The sequence below is a fragment of the Trachypithecus francoisi genome, unplaced genomic scaffold, assembly GCF_009764315.1.
Source record: "Trachypithecus francoisi isolate TF-2019V2 unplaced genomic scaffold, Tfra_2.0 Lachesis_group17, whole genome shotgun sequence".
In the NCBI taxonomy this organism is placed as follows: Eukaryota; Metazoa; Chordata; class Mammalia; order Primates; family Cercopithecidae; genus Trachypithecus; species Trachypithecus francoisi.
In genome coordinates this window covers 2,441,277-2,457,888 of record NW_022681462.1, presented here as the reverse complement: position 1 = coordinate 2,457,888, position 16,612 = coordinate 2,441,277, and the positions used below count along the sequence as shown (strand labels likewise).

General features: G+C 41.2%; 1 protein-coding gene across 3 annotated transcripts in view; it reads left to right on the top strand.

Moving 5' to 3' along the window:
* Positions 1–16,612, top strand: part of MGAT4A (alpha-1,3-mannosyl-glycoprotein 4-beta-N-acetylglucosaminyltransferase A) — a 128,927-nt gene that overhangs the window by 97,985 nt on the left and 14,330 nt on the right. For 2 of the 3 annotated variants that reach the window (XM_033238959.1, XM_033238960.1), the window contains exons 9-14: positions 2,968–3,082; positions 4,456–4,586; positions 8,885–8,992; positions 9,112–9,305; positions 12,715–12,793; positions 14,334–14,400. In XM_033238959.1, coding sequence (XP_033094850.1) covers positions 2,968–3,082; positions 4,456–4,586; positions 8,885–8,992; positions 9,112–9,305; positions 12,715–12,793; positions 14,334–14,400 — 694 coding nt within the window. Of the gene's footprint in view, positions 1–2,967; positions 3,083–4,455; positions 4,587–8,884; positions 8,993–9,111; positions 9,306–12,714; positions 12,794–14,333; positions 14,401–16,414; positions 16,611–16,612 lie in introns of those variants that run through there. The other variant, XM_033238961.1, reaches the window with a different exon arrangement.

Genomic DNA, 16,612 nt, shown 5'->3' with positions numbered 1-16,612 from the left:
AGGGTTTCATCATATTGGCCAGGCTGGTCTCAAACTCCTGACCTCAAGTGATCCACCCGTCTCAGCCTCACAAAGTGCTGGGATTACAGGCATGAGCCACGGCACCTGGCCTGAACATTCTTAATCACATTTGCCCAAAAATTATGCCTCAGGAAAGAGTGAGTTGCTTTATATTCAAGTCTTCACATATGCTTATTATGTGCAGTTCTCTCAGTGAGTTCATTGTCATCTACAAAGTATTAGTGGGAAAAACATACTAGTCTAAAAAGTTCTCAGTTAATGATAGTTTTAAATGTTCATACATAGATTTTACCTGGGACATTTTGTTGAAGACTAAGAGGTGATGTGGAAAAGGAATTTATTCCACACTTCATAATTATCCCCTTGGGATATGACTCCAGGGTTGCATGGTTTGGGAATGTATCACACCCATGACTCTTAAAGAACGCTTTCCAAAAGGCAGTGGAGTCAGGGGTTACCTTGTGATTGCCACAGACATACACCTCAGGGGAAAGGGAGATGCTGTGGCTTAGAATGGAGTTTCCACCGACAGCATCACACAGTTTCATAAAGTGCTTTATTGCAAAGAACTCTGAGTTGAATACGGTGCCTTCTGGAAAAGTGATACATGATGCAGGCACTTCACAGGTGGTACTGGGTAATTCGTATGGTAGTGCATAAGAAAGCGTGTTATGGTCCGGGCGCCGTGGCTCACGCCTGTAATCCCAACAGTTTGGGAGGCCGAGGTGGGCAGATCACCTGAGGTCAAGGGTTCGAGACCAGCCTGGCCAACATGGTGAAACTTCGTCTGTACTAAAAATACAAAAAAGCTAGGCGTGGTGGTATGTGCCTGTAGTCCCAGCTACTCAGAGAGCCTGAGGCAGGAGAATCACTTGAACCCAGGAGGCAGAGGTTACAGTGAGCCGACGTCACACCACTGCACTCCATTGTAGACGACAGAGGGAAACTCCATCTCAAAAATAAAAAATAAAAATAAAAAAAGAAAGCACGTTACCTCAGGCAGTCCCACCTGCAGTGATGCTGAGAGTAATCAGTGGGTTCCGTCTACCCGCCTCGTTGCTGCATTATGAACTTAGCTCTCCAGCCGCTGTTCCACTTAAGGTTTCAGCATCCATTGATTCTTTTTCCCTAGATCAATTATTTCATTAGCGGTTTCCAAGTGGTGCTTTCCTAATTCTGTAATTGCTGATGCTCTTAGCTTAGTTCTACATGCTATGTTGAGTTCTTCTTTTTTTTTTTTTTTTTTGAGACGGAGTCTCGCTCTGTCGCCCAGGCTGGAGTGCAGTGGCCGGATCTCAGCTCACTGCAAGCTCCGCCTCCCGGGTTCACGCCATTCTCCTGCCTCAGCCTCCCGAGCAGCTGGGACTACAGGCGCCCACCACCTCGCCCGGCTAGTTTTTTGTATTTTTTAGTAGAGACGGGGTTTCACCGTGGTAGCCAGGATGGTCTCTTCTTCCCTTTATTAGATTAACTTGAAAAATAGTTCTTAAAGCTGGAGTAAATGCTTGATTTCATTCTCTTACTAATTTTTAAAGTTGGTGCCTTAGCAATTTCCCGTGATGGCTGTTTTTAAAGTATCATTATGTTACCTATTGGGTACTATGTTCACTATTTGGGTGGCGCGTTCAGTAGAAGCCCAAACCTTAGCATTATGCAATCTATCCATGTAACAGACCTGCACGTGTATCCCCTTAAAACAATGTATCATTATGAACTCATGGATATTTAAAATACATTTGATTTGCCCCAGTCCATTACAATCATTATTCTTATTGATGCTTTCATTGGTACATCATAATCCAGTGGGAACCCCTTCAAATTGGCTTTTGTATCCTTTCTATATAAGTCCAGCAATCTTTTGGGGGTGCTTAAGTGATCCTCCTGCTTCAGCCTTCCGAGTAGTTGGGATTACAGGTACCCACCCCCATGCCTGGCTAATTTTTTTATTTTTTGTAGAGATGAGGTCTTGCTCTGTTGCCTAGGCTCATCTTGAACTCCTGGGCAACTCAAACCATCCACCTGCTTTGGTCCCCCGAAGTGCTGGGATGACAGGCGTGAGCCACGGCGCCTGGCCTCAGTAATGGTGATTGCTTCTTTGATGATTTTCTATCCCAGATCTAGAACTGATGATTTCTCTGAGGAGCTCTGTTCCTCTGCAGGGTGTGTGGCATGTAGAAACACAATCTGGGTGCTTAAAGGTGCTCATTGTTATTGTCTTGTTTTTGCTTCCAGGACTTTCAGCAAGAAAAAGTGTATTTTATTTTACAGAGGAAAAAAATCACAAGTTTGTATTGATAGTTCCAATTCACACTGGATTAAGATGTAAGATTTCAGGGTTATAATAAAATTACAGGGCTCGTACTTAGCTTTTCAAACGTTTACATGTATTTTCTTTTATATTAAAAGTCTTGGTTTTTAATAATATCCTAATAATATAATTTTTTATTCTATAATATACCTAAATAGCTTCAAAATATCAATACCATTATCACAACTAACAGGAAGACTACTAAATGCAGTATAAACTTTCTTTGTGCTTTCTCCCCCATAGAATGTATCCTGATATCCTCCTTCTCTCTCTTTTCTCCCCCTATCCCCATAATTTCTGCTGTAATAAGACCTTTATCTTATTCTCTCTCTGCCCCGTCCACTCACATGTCAGCATCATTCCAGCTGTCTTACTTGGAAAGGATCTCCTCATTTTCCTCATTGTTATTTCCCGTAGAAAGGAGCAGCTTAGTTGACTTACGATGTATTTCTTCCATTTTATTTTCTTCACTTTCTTTTAATAATCTCTAGCTTTATTTTTTTATTGTTTTTACCATTGTTTTCTTGATTTTCATGATAAAAGTGTGCTTGTATTTGTCCATAATAATGTCCTTCTCTCAATACCTTTCCTTGTTTTTTTTTTTTGATGTATTAATATGGTTGTTCAATTTTCTCTAGCTTGAAGATGATATTATTGTCAAACAAAATTATTTTAATACCATAAAAAATTTTGCACTTCAACTTTCTTCTGAGGAATGGATGATTCTAGAGTTTTCCCAGCTGGGCTTCATTGGTAAGAAAAGTGTCACACTTACCTCCTTTTCAGAAATAACTGTGACTCGCAGAATCTAAAACCAAGTGCTTACTTGTCCTAAAGTTGTCTTTTTTCCTATGGAAATGGGTTGTTTTTGAGAAAACTTAAGTTAGGTAAACCTCTTTGTATGACATGATGAAAGTCAACCCAAGATAATTTGGAGACTTCTCAGATGGTTGTGTTTCCTGTAGAATATTCCACAACGCCAACCATGGTCCTAGTGAACATGTTTGATTTTTTCTTCTCTGACATTTCCAGCTCCTTTGTTAACATAAGATTGCTGTTCTTTTAAAAAGAGGACCACAGAGAGTTTTCTCATATGAATTCCTAGTATTTTCATGCAATGCATGAAGTCCTCATTTGGTGATTAATTTTTATTCGTTTTTCTCTTAACTAGTTGGGGCACTCATTTCTAAATGTTTTTTGGCTGCTGTTGCAAAATTAGCCAGCTATAAAGAATATGTTTGAAGTTGGCCAGGCGCAGTGGCTCATGCCTGTAATCCCAGCACTTTGGGAGGTCGAGGCATGTGGATCAACTGAGGTCAGTTCAAGACCAGCCTGGCCAACATGGTGAAATCCTGTCTCTGCTAAAAATACAAAAATTAGCCTGGCGTGGTGGCAGGCACATGTAATCCTAGCTACCCGGGAGGCTGAGGCAAGAGAATTGCTTGAACGGGGGAGGTGGAGGTTGTAGTGAGCTGAGATCACGCCACTGCACTCCAGCCTTGGGGACAAGAGCGAGACTCTATCTCAAAAAAAATATATTTATATATCTATGTTTAAAGTTGAAGAATTGAAGGAAATTTACAGGGTTCAAATAATACTCAGAGGATAACATTTCATCTCCTATGGTACTTTTTAACACTTTAAGCATTAGAGGCTGGACCTTTGACCTTCTTGATCATTTAACTCAAAACTTAAGACTCAAAAACCATCTTGTGAATGCTTCAGTGAAAACAAAATTAGCAGTCCTTGTTTTTTGGATTTATTGATTTAGATGAAAATTTTTTACCTAAACCTCTCAGTGTTTAATGGGAAGAATCTTAGTAACAAAGGAAGGGAAAATCTCTGATTTGCCTTTTGAATGCTTTGGGCCATTAGGTATACGATAGATTATTATAATAACATCAGGAATTTACTACATCTGTTTACATCCAGGTGACAGCTCATGAGAAAGTTTAGCCAAAGCAACTTTGTTTAATTTTGATAATACAAGTGGGGAAATTGTTTATGATGATTTTATAGTTGAATGCGCAAGCTTCAGCGTATATCGTGGATAAGAGTTCACGAATGTCAGCCAGTTTGGTGCCTGGTTTCTGTATTGCAGCTATTGACTGGGAATATCTTTTCAGGTAAAATGTTTCAAGCGCCGGATCTTACTCTGATTGTAGAATTCATATTCATGTTTTACAAGGAGAAACCCATTGATTGGCTCCTGGACCATATTCTCTGGGTGAAAGTCTGCAACCCTGAAAAAGATGCAGTAAGTTAATTCCTCACCAGAGTGGAGGGAGTTTCTTTTCTGTATTTCGTGAAAGTGACTTTTAGAGATTTAGCAAATAAATCATTAAATAGGTCGGTGATATAAAACTTCTTTCCTGAGCTGATAAAAAGTTTCTGTAGTAGAAGAACTTTTAGATAGCAGTGGAAAATCCTGTAAAGCAGGAAGCTGTTTCAAGATGATGGATGTTCTTTAAATTGCTGATAAACGTTTCTAGTGTTTGTAAGCCCTGGCAGTTCACTAACTATTGGCTGTAGATGTTAGTCATATCTGTTCTTGCATGCGATGCCATTGCAGTTTGTTTTGTTCTTATTTCCTGTTCACTCTCTTTTTCCATGTATACTGCGGACTTTATTAGACCCTCACACGTCTGTAAATGAGGAATAAAATAGAAGTAATATTTTATACAAAACAATGACACGTTAAAGTACCTTTCAGTGTGTTACTCACAACAAGCCAGTGTTCATAATAATATGATTACCTTTGGGATGATGGTTGTAGTCAAGTAAGTGAATAATAATTTTTGCTTTGATCATTCAGATAGCACATTATTACCATAGAGATCTTATTATTAAGAGTAATTAGGCCGGGCGCGGTGGCTCAAGCCTGTAATCCCAGCACTTTGGGAGGCCGAGACGGGCGGATCACGAGGTCAGGAGATCGAGACCATCCTGGCTAACACAGTGAAACCCCGTCTCTACTAAAAATACAAAAACTAGCCGGGCGAGGTGGCGGGCGCCTGTAGTCCCAGCTACTCGGGAGGCTGAGGCAGGAGAATGGCGCGAACCCGGGAGGCGGAGCTTGCAGTGAGCTGAGATCCGGCCACTGCACTCCACTCCGGGCGACAGAGCGAGACTCCGCCTCAAAAAAAAAAAAAAAAAAAAAAAGAGTAATTAGGCCGGGTGCAGTGGCTCACGCCTGTAATCCCAGCACTTAGGGAGGCTGAGGCGGGCAGATCACGAGGTCAGGAGATCGAGACCATCCTGGCTAACACGGTGAAACCCTGTCTGTACTAAAAATACAAAAAAAAAAAAAATTATCCGGGCATGGTGGTGGCACCCGTAGTCCCAGCCACTTGGGAGGCTGAGGCAGGAGAATGTCATGAACCCGGGAAGCGGAGCTTGCAGTAAGCCAAGATCGCATCACTGCACTCTAGTCTGGGCAACAGAGCAAGACTCCATCCCAAAAAAAAAGTAATTAGGCCAGGTGCAGTGGCTCACACCTGTAATCCCAGCACCTTGGGAGGCCAAGACTGGAGGAACACTTGAGCCCAGAAGTTCAGGACAAGCCTGGACAACATATCAAGACCCATCTCTACAAAAAAAAAAAAAACAGTAATTTTTTTAAAAAAAGACTAATTAGGTATGTTTTCCTTGTCCAATTTGAATTGTATCTCTGAAAAAAATACAGCTTTTAATTTACTTGGTGTAAGCATACACAAAATATAAAAGTATAAATTCTTAAAAAGGTCCATTTTGATGTGTAATGATAAGTATTATTGTAAGAACGTGTCATCATAGAGTTGTCTTACCATTCATTGTAACAAATAAGCATTAATGTGACTTCATGACCTTCTACTCCCTAGAATAGTTGAATCGTCATACCTGCTAGTTTTTAGGATACTACCCTCTGGTGTCTGTAGGCTACCATTGCATTCTGTCTAAAAAAAAACACACATACACAATTAAACAAAAAACACACACACATTTTTAGAGGAAATCATGGAATATAGCAAAATGGCAGAGTATCTGTTTTCCGACAATTAGTTGAACATATAAATTGTTTTCAACAATTCATTTTTTAGAGATGTCAGTCCTTACATGTATTTTCACTGTGACTTACAGAAATTTTTATTGTAGGACACAAAACAGTTAGTGTCATCTTTAACCTCCTACAATACATTTGCATTTCATTTGTCCTGTGCAATTTTATTTAATATGTGGTTAGGTTCTAAAATGAACCTGTGAGGTAAAAAAAATCTGTAGTAAAAATTAAAACCATACAAACCCTCTAAATCATCCATAAATTTGGGTACATGAACTTTTGGACGATTTCATCCATTCCTTCACCCTTCTGTAGTCCATGTTTTTCTGTGGCCTGTAATTCTTCAGTTGCTTCCCCCAGAATGTCGAGGGTGCTGTCACCACATCCTTGACAGTGGCCCGGGAAACCCTGCGAATCATTCACACATTCTGCCAAAGGTTATCAGCCCGCTTGGGCCCTTGAGTCCTTCCATTGCCGCTGGAGTGACAGGCTGAGTTCCAGACACTGTGTTGGTGGTTTCGCTGTCTCCTCAACCTCGCACTCCTCTCCCACCCTTTGCCCTTCCCTGTGACTCTTCCTCCCTTTCTTTTTCCTTCCACTTGAGTATTTGTGCAAAGAAAATACACTATTTCACCTGTATCCTAGTGACAGTAATAATGGCAGTGAAGTGAAACCTCTTGAGAAACAGGCATTTTAGCACCCAGTATATTATTGGAAGTCTTCTAAAGTGTAAATTTCTTCTTCTTTTATTTTCTTTTTCTTTTTTTTTTTTTTTTTTTTTTTTTTGAGACAGCCTTTCACTCTTGTCACCCAGACTGGAGTGCAATGGTGCAATCTCAGCTCACTGCAGCCTCTGCCCCCCGGGTTCAAGCGATTCTCCTGCTTCTCAGCTTCCCAAGCAGCAGCAGGGACTACACACCATACCTGGCGAGTTTTTATATTTTGAGGAGAGACCAGGTTTCACCGTGTTGGCCAGGATGGTCTTGATCGCCTGACCTCGTGATCGTCCCCGCCTCAGCCTCCCAAAGTGCTAGGATTACCGATGTGGGCCACCAGGCCCGGCTGCTAATTTTTGTATTTTTAGTAGAGATGGGGTTTCACCACATTGGCCAGACTGGTCTCAAACTCCTGACCTCAGATGATCCATCCGCCTTGGCCTCCCAAAGTGCTGGGATTACAGGCATGAGCCACCACGCCCAGCCAAGTGTAAATTTCTTATAAATATGTGTTTTTTGATTTTTTGGGCCCCAAACTTATATAAGTTATTGAAAATGAAAAGTCTAAAAATATCTGTCAAGGGGCCCCTCGGTGTTGCACAGCCCTCACACACAGGCCCACACGTGAGGACAGGTGGACATGGAGCGTCTAGACCATGGGGCACTGTCAGTTAAAACGTAGGTGTCCCTCCCTATGTTGACAGAGATTGTCTGTGGAATTTTTCATATCATTTACTTGCTTCTAGGCAAATGAGTGCCTCACATTTTCAAGTTGCTTTCATGCAACAAAATGTGCCATTTATATTTTGCAAATTCTTTTTTTTTTTTTTTGAGACGGAGTCTCGCTCTGTCGCCCAGGCTGGAGTGCAGTGGCCGGATCTCAGCTCACTGCAAGCTCCGCCTCCCGGGTTCACGCCATTCTCCTGCCTCAGCCTCCCGAGTAGCTGGGACTACAGGCGCCGGCCACCTCGCCCGGCTAGTTTTTTGAATTTTTTTTTTTTTTTTTAGTAGAGACGGGGTTTCACTGTATAGGCCAAGATGGTCTCCATCTCCTGACCTCGTGATCCGCCCGTCTCAGCCTCCCAAAGTGCTGGGATTACAGGCTTCAGCCACCGCGCCCAGCCAATTTGCAAATTCTTCATTATATTATTCAATAAAAAATATTTTGTATATTTGAACCAAACCCCGAGTCTATAGTCTGTGCATTTTAATGTTAAAAGTCAAATCTTTATTGACGTGTTGAAGGATGGTTGAAATTAGACCCTTCATTCTTCCCTTAACTATGCTTATTTTAAATTTCTGGATCATGACTATCTATCAAGTAAGTAGCAAATCTATTAGTGCCTCAAAGACTAGAAAAAAATATGACTTGTAATTATGACTTGAAGTTGTTTTCTTTTCAATTTTTTTTTTTTTTTTAGTGACAGAGTTTTACTCTGTCACCCAGGCTGGAGTGCAGTGTCACGATCTTGGCTCACTGCAGCCTCCGCCTCCTGGGTTCAAGTGATTCTCCTGCTTCAGCCTCCCGAGTAGCTGGAATTATAGGCGTGCACACCTGGCTGATTTTTGTATTTTTAGTAGAGACGGGGTTTCACCATTTTGGCCACGCTGCTCTCAAACCCCTGACCTCAGGTGATCCACCTGCCTCGGCCTCTCAACATGGTGGGATTACCAGGCATGACCCACCCATGCCTGGCCCTTCTTTTCAGTATTTTAATAAAGGACTTCTCATTTTCCCGATGAGGGCAAGATTTCACTTTATTATGCAACACTAACGTGATTTTTTTTTTTAATATTTAGAAACACTGTGATAGACAGAAAGCAAATCTGCGAATTCGCTTCAGACCTTCCCTTTTCCAACACGTTGGTCTGCACTCATCACTATCAGGAAAAATCCAAAAACTCACGGTTGGTGACTTAATTTTATTTTCTCATGAACATACAACTTGTTATTTCAGGTATAATTATTGTTTTTCTTCTTAAATAAGCTGTATATTGTTTAACAGCATATATGTCTTTGCTCCCAGGATAAAGATTACATGAAGCCGTTACTTCTTAAAATCCATGTAAACCCACCTGCAGAGGTGTCTACTTCCTTGAAGGTCTACCAAGGGCATACGCTGGAGAAGACTTACATGGGAGAAGATTTCTTCTGGGCCATCACGCCGATAGCTGGAGACTACATCTTGTTTAAATTTGATAAACCAGTCAATGTAGAAAGGTTGGTGATTATTGAAATGTATGTGATCTTGCAATTCAGACCTCTTATTCACAATGTGATTTACAATAGATTTGTGTGTGTGTGTGCATGACAGGTGTGGGGACGCAGTGGGCTCCAAAATGTTGGGCTTTAAATTACATGTAAAACAACTCCATAATGAAATGAGTGTGTTGTGTTCAGATGTAATGTCGACCTTTGACATGTTTGATGAGCTTCATTGGTAATTCTGGACTTCCATCTAGTGTAATTTTTTAATACTTTTATGCGCAACTCTCGAAAATCTCAAATTAGTATTTATGTCTTTATCCTGGCATGTCCCTTGCAGATGGATCTGGACCTACTTGATTAGCCCAGTAATTTGGTTGAAATGACAGATTTGACAGCATGTCCCTTGAAAATTGATCTGGAGCTACTTGATTAGCCCAGCAATTTGGTTGAAATGATAAATTTGACAGAGTGTGACTATTCTTAGTCAATGGTTTTACAAATCCTAGGTTATTTTCAGTACACCAGGGAGAAATTTACAGCCGTTTTATGTTTTTGAGCATTTATATTTATTTTACAAAATTTAGGACTTTCTTTCTTCCTTTTTTTTTTTTTTTTTTGAGACAGAGTCTCGCTCTGTTGCCTGGGCTGGAGTGCAATGGTGCGATGTAGCTCATTGCAACCTCTGCCTCCTGGGTTCAAGAGATTCTCCTGCCTCAGCCTCCCAAGTAACTGGGATTACAGGTGCCTGCCACCCCTGGCTAATTTTTTTGTATTTTTAGTGGAGACGGGGTTTCACCATGTTGGCCAGGCTGGTCTCAAACTCCTGACCTCAGGTGATCCACCCATGTCGGCCTCCCAAAGTGTTGGGATTACAGGCCTGAGCCACTGCATCTGGCCTATTTTTAATTTAATAGTCATGATTTCTTCAGTCCTTCTTCAGGTTTGGGTGTGTTCCCCAGATTGGCCGTGGCATATTTAAAAGAACCTAGTTCCCCATTCTGTGTGTCCCGATGGGAGGGCCAATTTGATTTCTAGAACCCACCAGAAGTCATTGGCAGTAATTCTATTTAAGGTGGTCAGAAACAGTTTAGAGCTGTGATATGATGTTAATAATCTTCTTTTGTTACTCTCAACTGATTCCAAAGAGGAATTCAAGTTGTAAAAATGTTTTAAGCGTTGGGAATACCACTGGAAGAACATACAGACATAGTTTTGAATGATATTTAGCACTTGCATGAGCATTTATTTGTTTTGCTGTTAAAGTTCATTTTTATACTATTAGTAATATTCTGCACTTTGAGATACTGTTTACCACTCAGAGAGCCAGCATGGAATTAGAAACAACATAGATGTGCATTAGTGTGTGTTTGGTTAAATAAAATGATATTGCCACACAGTGGAATGCTGTAAACAGTCATCAAAAATAATGACATAGATTAATATGTATTGGCATGAAAACTTTTTTAGATATGCACTAAGTGGGGTAAAAAGCAAATTTTATAACTTTATAGAATATCGTTATCATTTTATAGATTATAGCATTCTATGTGTATAGGATTCTAGAATATATAGCATTCTGTATAGAGAGTATAGAATTATAGATTATAGAAGGATTTTTTGAAATAAAGCAATATTTTACATATATGATGTACATAGAACAAATCTGTAAAATATCTATTAAACTGTTAGTAGAGATGAGATAACAGGGACGATTTCATTTGACTTGATACATTTATTTTGTGTGCTTTTTCCCTCAACAATCAATTTCTTTTTTTTTTTTTTTTTTTAGTAGAGATGGGATTTCCCCGTGTTGGTCAGGCTGGTCTTGAACTCCTGACCTCAGGTGACCTGCCCACCTCGGCCTCCCAAAGTGCTGGGATTACAGGCGTGAGCCACCACGCCCAGCCAACAATCAATTTCTTTTTCTTAGTCTTTGACTTTTGAGAAAGTATAGATTCACATGCAGCTGTAAGAAGTAAAACTGAGACGTCCTGTGTACCTATCACCCCACTTGCCCAAGGGTAGCATCTTGCAGACCGTGGTTTTGACACCACTGTATCAAATAAGGACCGTTTCTATCACCCCAAGAATTCCCGTGTTACCCTTTTACAGCCACATCTACCGTCCCGCAGCTGTAACTGTATCGTAACCACACTGTGACTGGCTGAGCATTTTGAATGTGCAGGGGACTTTTTGTCAGTTCTCCTGAACTGATTGGAGCAGTCATCTGAGGTAGATGGGACTATCTGCGTTACAGAAGAAACTCAGGTGCAGAAAGCTGAGGAAACGCGTGAAAGGTGGAAATTCTAGTAAGTGAGAGACCCAGGATTTGGACCCAGGTCTTTCTGACTCCTAAGCCTAAACTTTTAACCATGCAACTGAACTAAAGTTAGGATTAGATTCCGACATACTTTGCATATCTTGCCTAGTTTCCACCCTTCCCCACACACTGACACGTACGCATACTTACTAGTTTGTTTTCAGAGTATCAAAACAGTATTATACTCATACCCACAGAGTATTTTAGATCTGTCACCATGTATTGATAATTAATCATTCTTCAAATGTTTTAATATTGATATTCAGATATTTTAAGAGGTTAATTTACTTTTCGTATACTTATATTAAAGTTATTTGTATTGGATAGAACTAGTCTTTGTTACTTTTATTATTATTTTTTACTATTATTATTATTATTTAGAGGTGAGTTCTTGCTCTGTTACCTAGGCTGGAGTGCAGTGGCACAGTCATGGCTCACAGTAGCCTAGACCTTCCAGGCTAAGCTCAAGCAATCCTCTCACCTTAGCTTCCTGAGTAGCTGGAACTGCAGGTACATACCACCATGCCTGGCTAATTTTTTTTTTTTTTGTAGTGACGAGGTCTCACTATGTTGCCCAGGCTGATCTTGAACCCCTGGCCTCAAGTGGTCCTCCTGCCTCGGCCTCCCAAAGTGCTGGGATTACAGGTGTAAGTCACCACGCCCAGTCTAGAACTGGTCTTTGGACATGTCATGACTACCGGTTGTCCTAGTAAAGTTGTTTTCTGATACAAGATACAACAGTATTACATAGGTGTTACAATTTTGACTCTTCCTGGGAAGAAGTTTAAATATTTAAAGCATTATAGACAGTGACATAAAACTGTCATCCTTTTTGAAAATGTCTAGGTACATTATTAGGTTAAGCAGCAAACATAATTCTTTCTGACAGAAGGAATGAACGAGGAGTCATGCTCTGAAGTCTTTAAGTTCCCTACAACCTTTCAGAACACATACTGTGCAGTTACTACCAGCTCTATCATTGTCTACTTTGCTTGCTTAAAGTATTGTCCAGAAAAGTTGACTCTAAGGTAAGCTCATTTTTTTGAATCTTTGTAAAATCTAGCCCGACTTGTGTTTTTATCTGGATGTTTGTATTTTCAGTTATTTGTTCCATAGCGGCAACCAAGAACATCCTGGAGACATTCTGCTAAACACAACTGTGGAAGTTTTGCCTTTTAAGGTATGACTGCTTTTTCCTCTTACCTTTCCCTGACAACTATACTAGTAGACTTAGCTTGAAGCTTTTCTTGTTTTTAAGGGGAAAGAAAATTCTCATGATTTGCAAGACTCAGTGGTGAATAATACTAATTTTTTTGAAATATGAAGCACTTTTATATTTGACGAGTGCATTTGACACATTCATAGAAACAGCCTTCATTTTATCTTGGAAAATAACAGGCTGACCTGGTGGCTCACATCTGTAATCCTAGCACTTTGGGAGGCTGAGACAGGTGGATCACTTGAGGTCAGGACTTCAGAACCAGTCTGGCCAACATGGCAAAACCCATCTCTACTAAAAATACAAAACTTAGGCAGGCATCATGGCATTTGCCTGTAGTCCCAGCTACTCGGGAGGCTGAGGCATGAGAATCACTTGAACCTGGGAGGTGGAGGTTGTAAATAATATGAACGTTTCTACTATGAAAAGAAATGAATCGTTTTGTTTTTTGTTTTGTTTTGTTTTGTTTTTTTCTTAGACAGAGTCTCACTCTGTCGCCAGGCTGGAGTACAGTGGTGTAATATTGGCTCACTGCAACCTCCACCTCCCAGGTTCAAGTGATTCTCCTGCCTCAGCCTCCCAAGTAGCTGGGACTATAGGCACGTGCTACTACGCCCAGCTAATTTTTGCATTTTTAGTAGAGATTGGGTTTCACCATGTTGGCCAAGATGGTCTCGATCTCCTGACCTCGTAATCCACCTGCCTCGGCCTCCCAAAGTGCTGGGATTACAGGTGTGAGCCACTGCGCCTGGCCTGAATCATTGTTTTCTTTTTTTTTTTTTTTTTTTTTTTTTTTTGAGACGGAGTCTCGCTCTGTCGCCAGGCTGGAGTGCAGTGGCGCGATCTCGGCTCACTGCAAGCTCCGCCTCCCGGGTTTACGCCATTCTCCTGCCTCAGCCTCCCGAGTAGCTGGGACTACAGGCGCCCGCCATCTCGCCCGGCTAGTTTTTTTTTTGTATTTTTTAGTAGAGACGGGGTTTCACCGTGTAGACCAGGATGGTCTCCGATCTCCTGACCTTGTGATCCGCCCGTCTCGGCCTCCCAAAGTGCTGGGATTACAGGCTTGAGCCACCGCGCCCGGCCGAATCATTGTTTTCTTTAGTGTTTACTTGCTGTTTGTATTTTGAGTCCCAAATTCTATGTATTTTTAATACCTGTTTGTTAATACACAATTTAATTTATTGGTCTCTATGGAATCCTTAGATTTCTTTCAAGTTAACTACACAGTTCTTCTGTAGTTTTAATAGAAAATACTGTTCTATTTAATTGATTTAATGTTTCATTTCCAACCACCAATATATTATATACAGATTCAAATGATGGCTTAAGAAAACACCTTTTATTATTAATATAATATGTTTTTTAAAGTTCAAGACTGTGATGATATTTCTCTTTTAAGGGATAGCTGTGTTACAAATGCCACTTCATCTGTATTAAGATATATTGATAGCTTAGGTTAAATAGAATTATTTTTGAAATTAATGCTTTTGTTTTATTGTAGAGTGAAGGTTTGGAAATAAGCAAAGAAACCAAAGACAAACGATTGGAAGATGGCTATTTCAGAATAGGTAATATCTACTTTAGTAAAATGGCTTTTATTTTTGTGGACTTACTCCTAAAGTACTTTTAAGTTCTTTTCAGATGTGAAGCATCTTGAGGATTACAATTACCAGTGTCCTCCAGGGTTTTATGCGTGCTGTGTTGTAGTACTTGCTTTTATTATTTGACCCAAGTAGGATTTCATATCACAGATTGGTTCACTCGCTGGTCTTTCTCCCTCCTTCCGCTCCATCTGCCATGCTCTTGTTGATGCTTCCTGATAGAGAGTCTGCCTGCACTGCCTTCTACTGGACGGGCTTAGCTCCTCTCCGGTCTCAGCTCACATAACAGGCCAGAATCTGTGCTTCAGGCCCCTTCCCCCCCTCCAGCATCACACCTGTGTTGAGATATCCACTGACATAGCCTTATACCTGGCGGCCACATAGCCACCTACCACGAGCGTCTGTAACACCCACATTTCTTTATTGGTCACCAGTTTTTGCTGTCCCTATCCATCTAGTCACCTAAGCCTAACCTTGGGAGTCACCCTGAAGACCGCCCTCTTCTTACTGTCCATTAGCACAAATCTGTCAGTTTTTCATCTGAAAGCCTTGAGTCATCCTGTCTGTGAGGGGCAGTCTGCCCCGTGCCTCCGATTCAGAGCCAGGGGAGGGACTGCATCTTGCTGTTGGTTTCCTGTGGCTTTCTAGAGCCACTGGAGTTACTTTTCTAAAATGTAACTAGAATCCTGAGACCTTTTCGTTATCCGATCCCTTAGCTCCCACCCACCTTCACATCTGTGACTTTCTCTCGCTCGTTCTCTCCAGCCCTGAGACTGTTGTTCCTCTGATGAAGGCCCCACACTCTCCGGGCAGCCACATCTCTAGCCATTTTCTCTGCCTGAAATGTTTGGTCAATTATTTTTCCTTATAATAAATGCTTTTTCACCTTTAATCTGCCCATTTAGTGGCCCCTCTTCCCTGCTCTTCAGGCCCCGCGTGTGTGCCTTTGCTGTGTGATTGTGTCGTTCCTTAGCTCTGTCCTGTGTGCTCCCCCTGGAAAGGGAGGGGCTGTGTCTCTCCTGCATGTCCTATAATTAACAGGGCCTGTCACTTGGTAGACACAGACTCAATAAATAACTGTACATTTCCTTTTGCTTAAAACAAATGAATGCTTCTCTTAGTATTAGGCAAGAGCGAATATTGCTAAATTGATATTGTAGGTCTATAGGATAGATAACATCTTTAAGCCCTTTCTAGAGCGGTTCTACCTTTGGTAGGTGTCATTCAGCCATTGCTAAAAGGCTTGCACAATAACCCTGGCTACTTTCTTTATAGTTTTGGTGGATGAATGATTTTTATATTTGGGCTGTATCTTAGCCCATCTCTAGAAATATACACAAAATCAGCTGAGTATCCAAGACATTTATTACCCCATTACCTGTCACTTACTAAATTTCTGAGAATAGTGTGTTCTAGATTACGAAAGTAGCATGGGAAATGGAGACATCTATATTAAATATCTCTATAGTAATTTGAAGAAAACGATCATCTAAAATATCAACTCATGTTCTTAGAACGAGAAGAGAACTTCTGGATCATCAGCCTAGGATCTTGTGTCATCAAGCAGAACTAAAGAGCAGCTGATCTTTCTTCAACTGAATGGAGAAAATTCTGCTTCCTTTAGAAGTCTTTGTTAATGGAATTGTGTGTGAGGAGCTTCCTTGACCCTCTCGGTAGCAAAACAATTATAACTGTTGAAAATTTTTTAAAAAAACTGTTTTAAATCTGTGAAAATTGTCCTAAGGGCTTGCAGCAAATGAAGGAACATTTATTCATGAGAATCTCCCAGATCTCAGGGAGGGAACCAGGACCAGCCTCATCACCCACACCACCCCAGCTCAGGGAGACAGAAGCTCTGCGCTGTGCAGGTACAGCCTGGACTGTACCTGGACTCTCCTGCCAGCTTCTAGTCTAGGGCTGTGGCATCTCCCCAGGAAGGTCAGGCTGCCAGCATCTGTCCTTACCCCCAATTCTGTTGCAGAAGCTCTGTTCCAGTCGAGAGCAGCTGATGAATCTGGGCAGAAGTCTGCCCCGGGCACAGCAGGGTGAGAATACTTGGCCCTGATCACCGATGCCCCAGCTCGCTGCCCCAGTCCAGCAGCAGAAACCAGCCAAGAAAACCAAGGACTTGGCTGGGCACAGTGGTTCACACCTGTAATCTCAGTACTTTGGAAGGCCA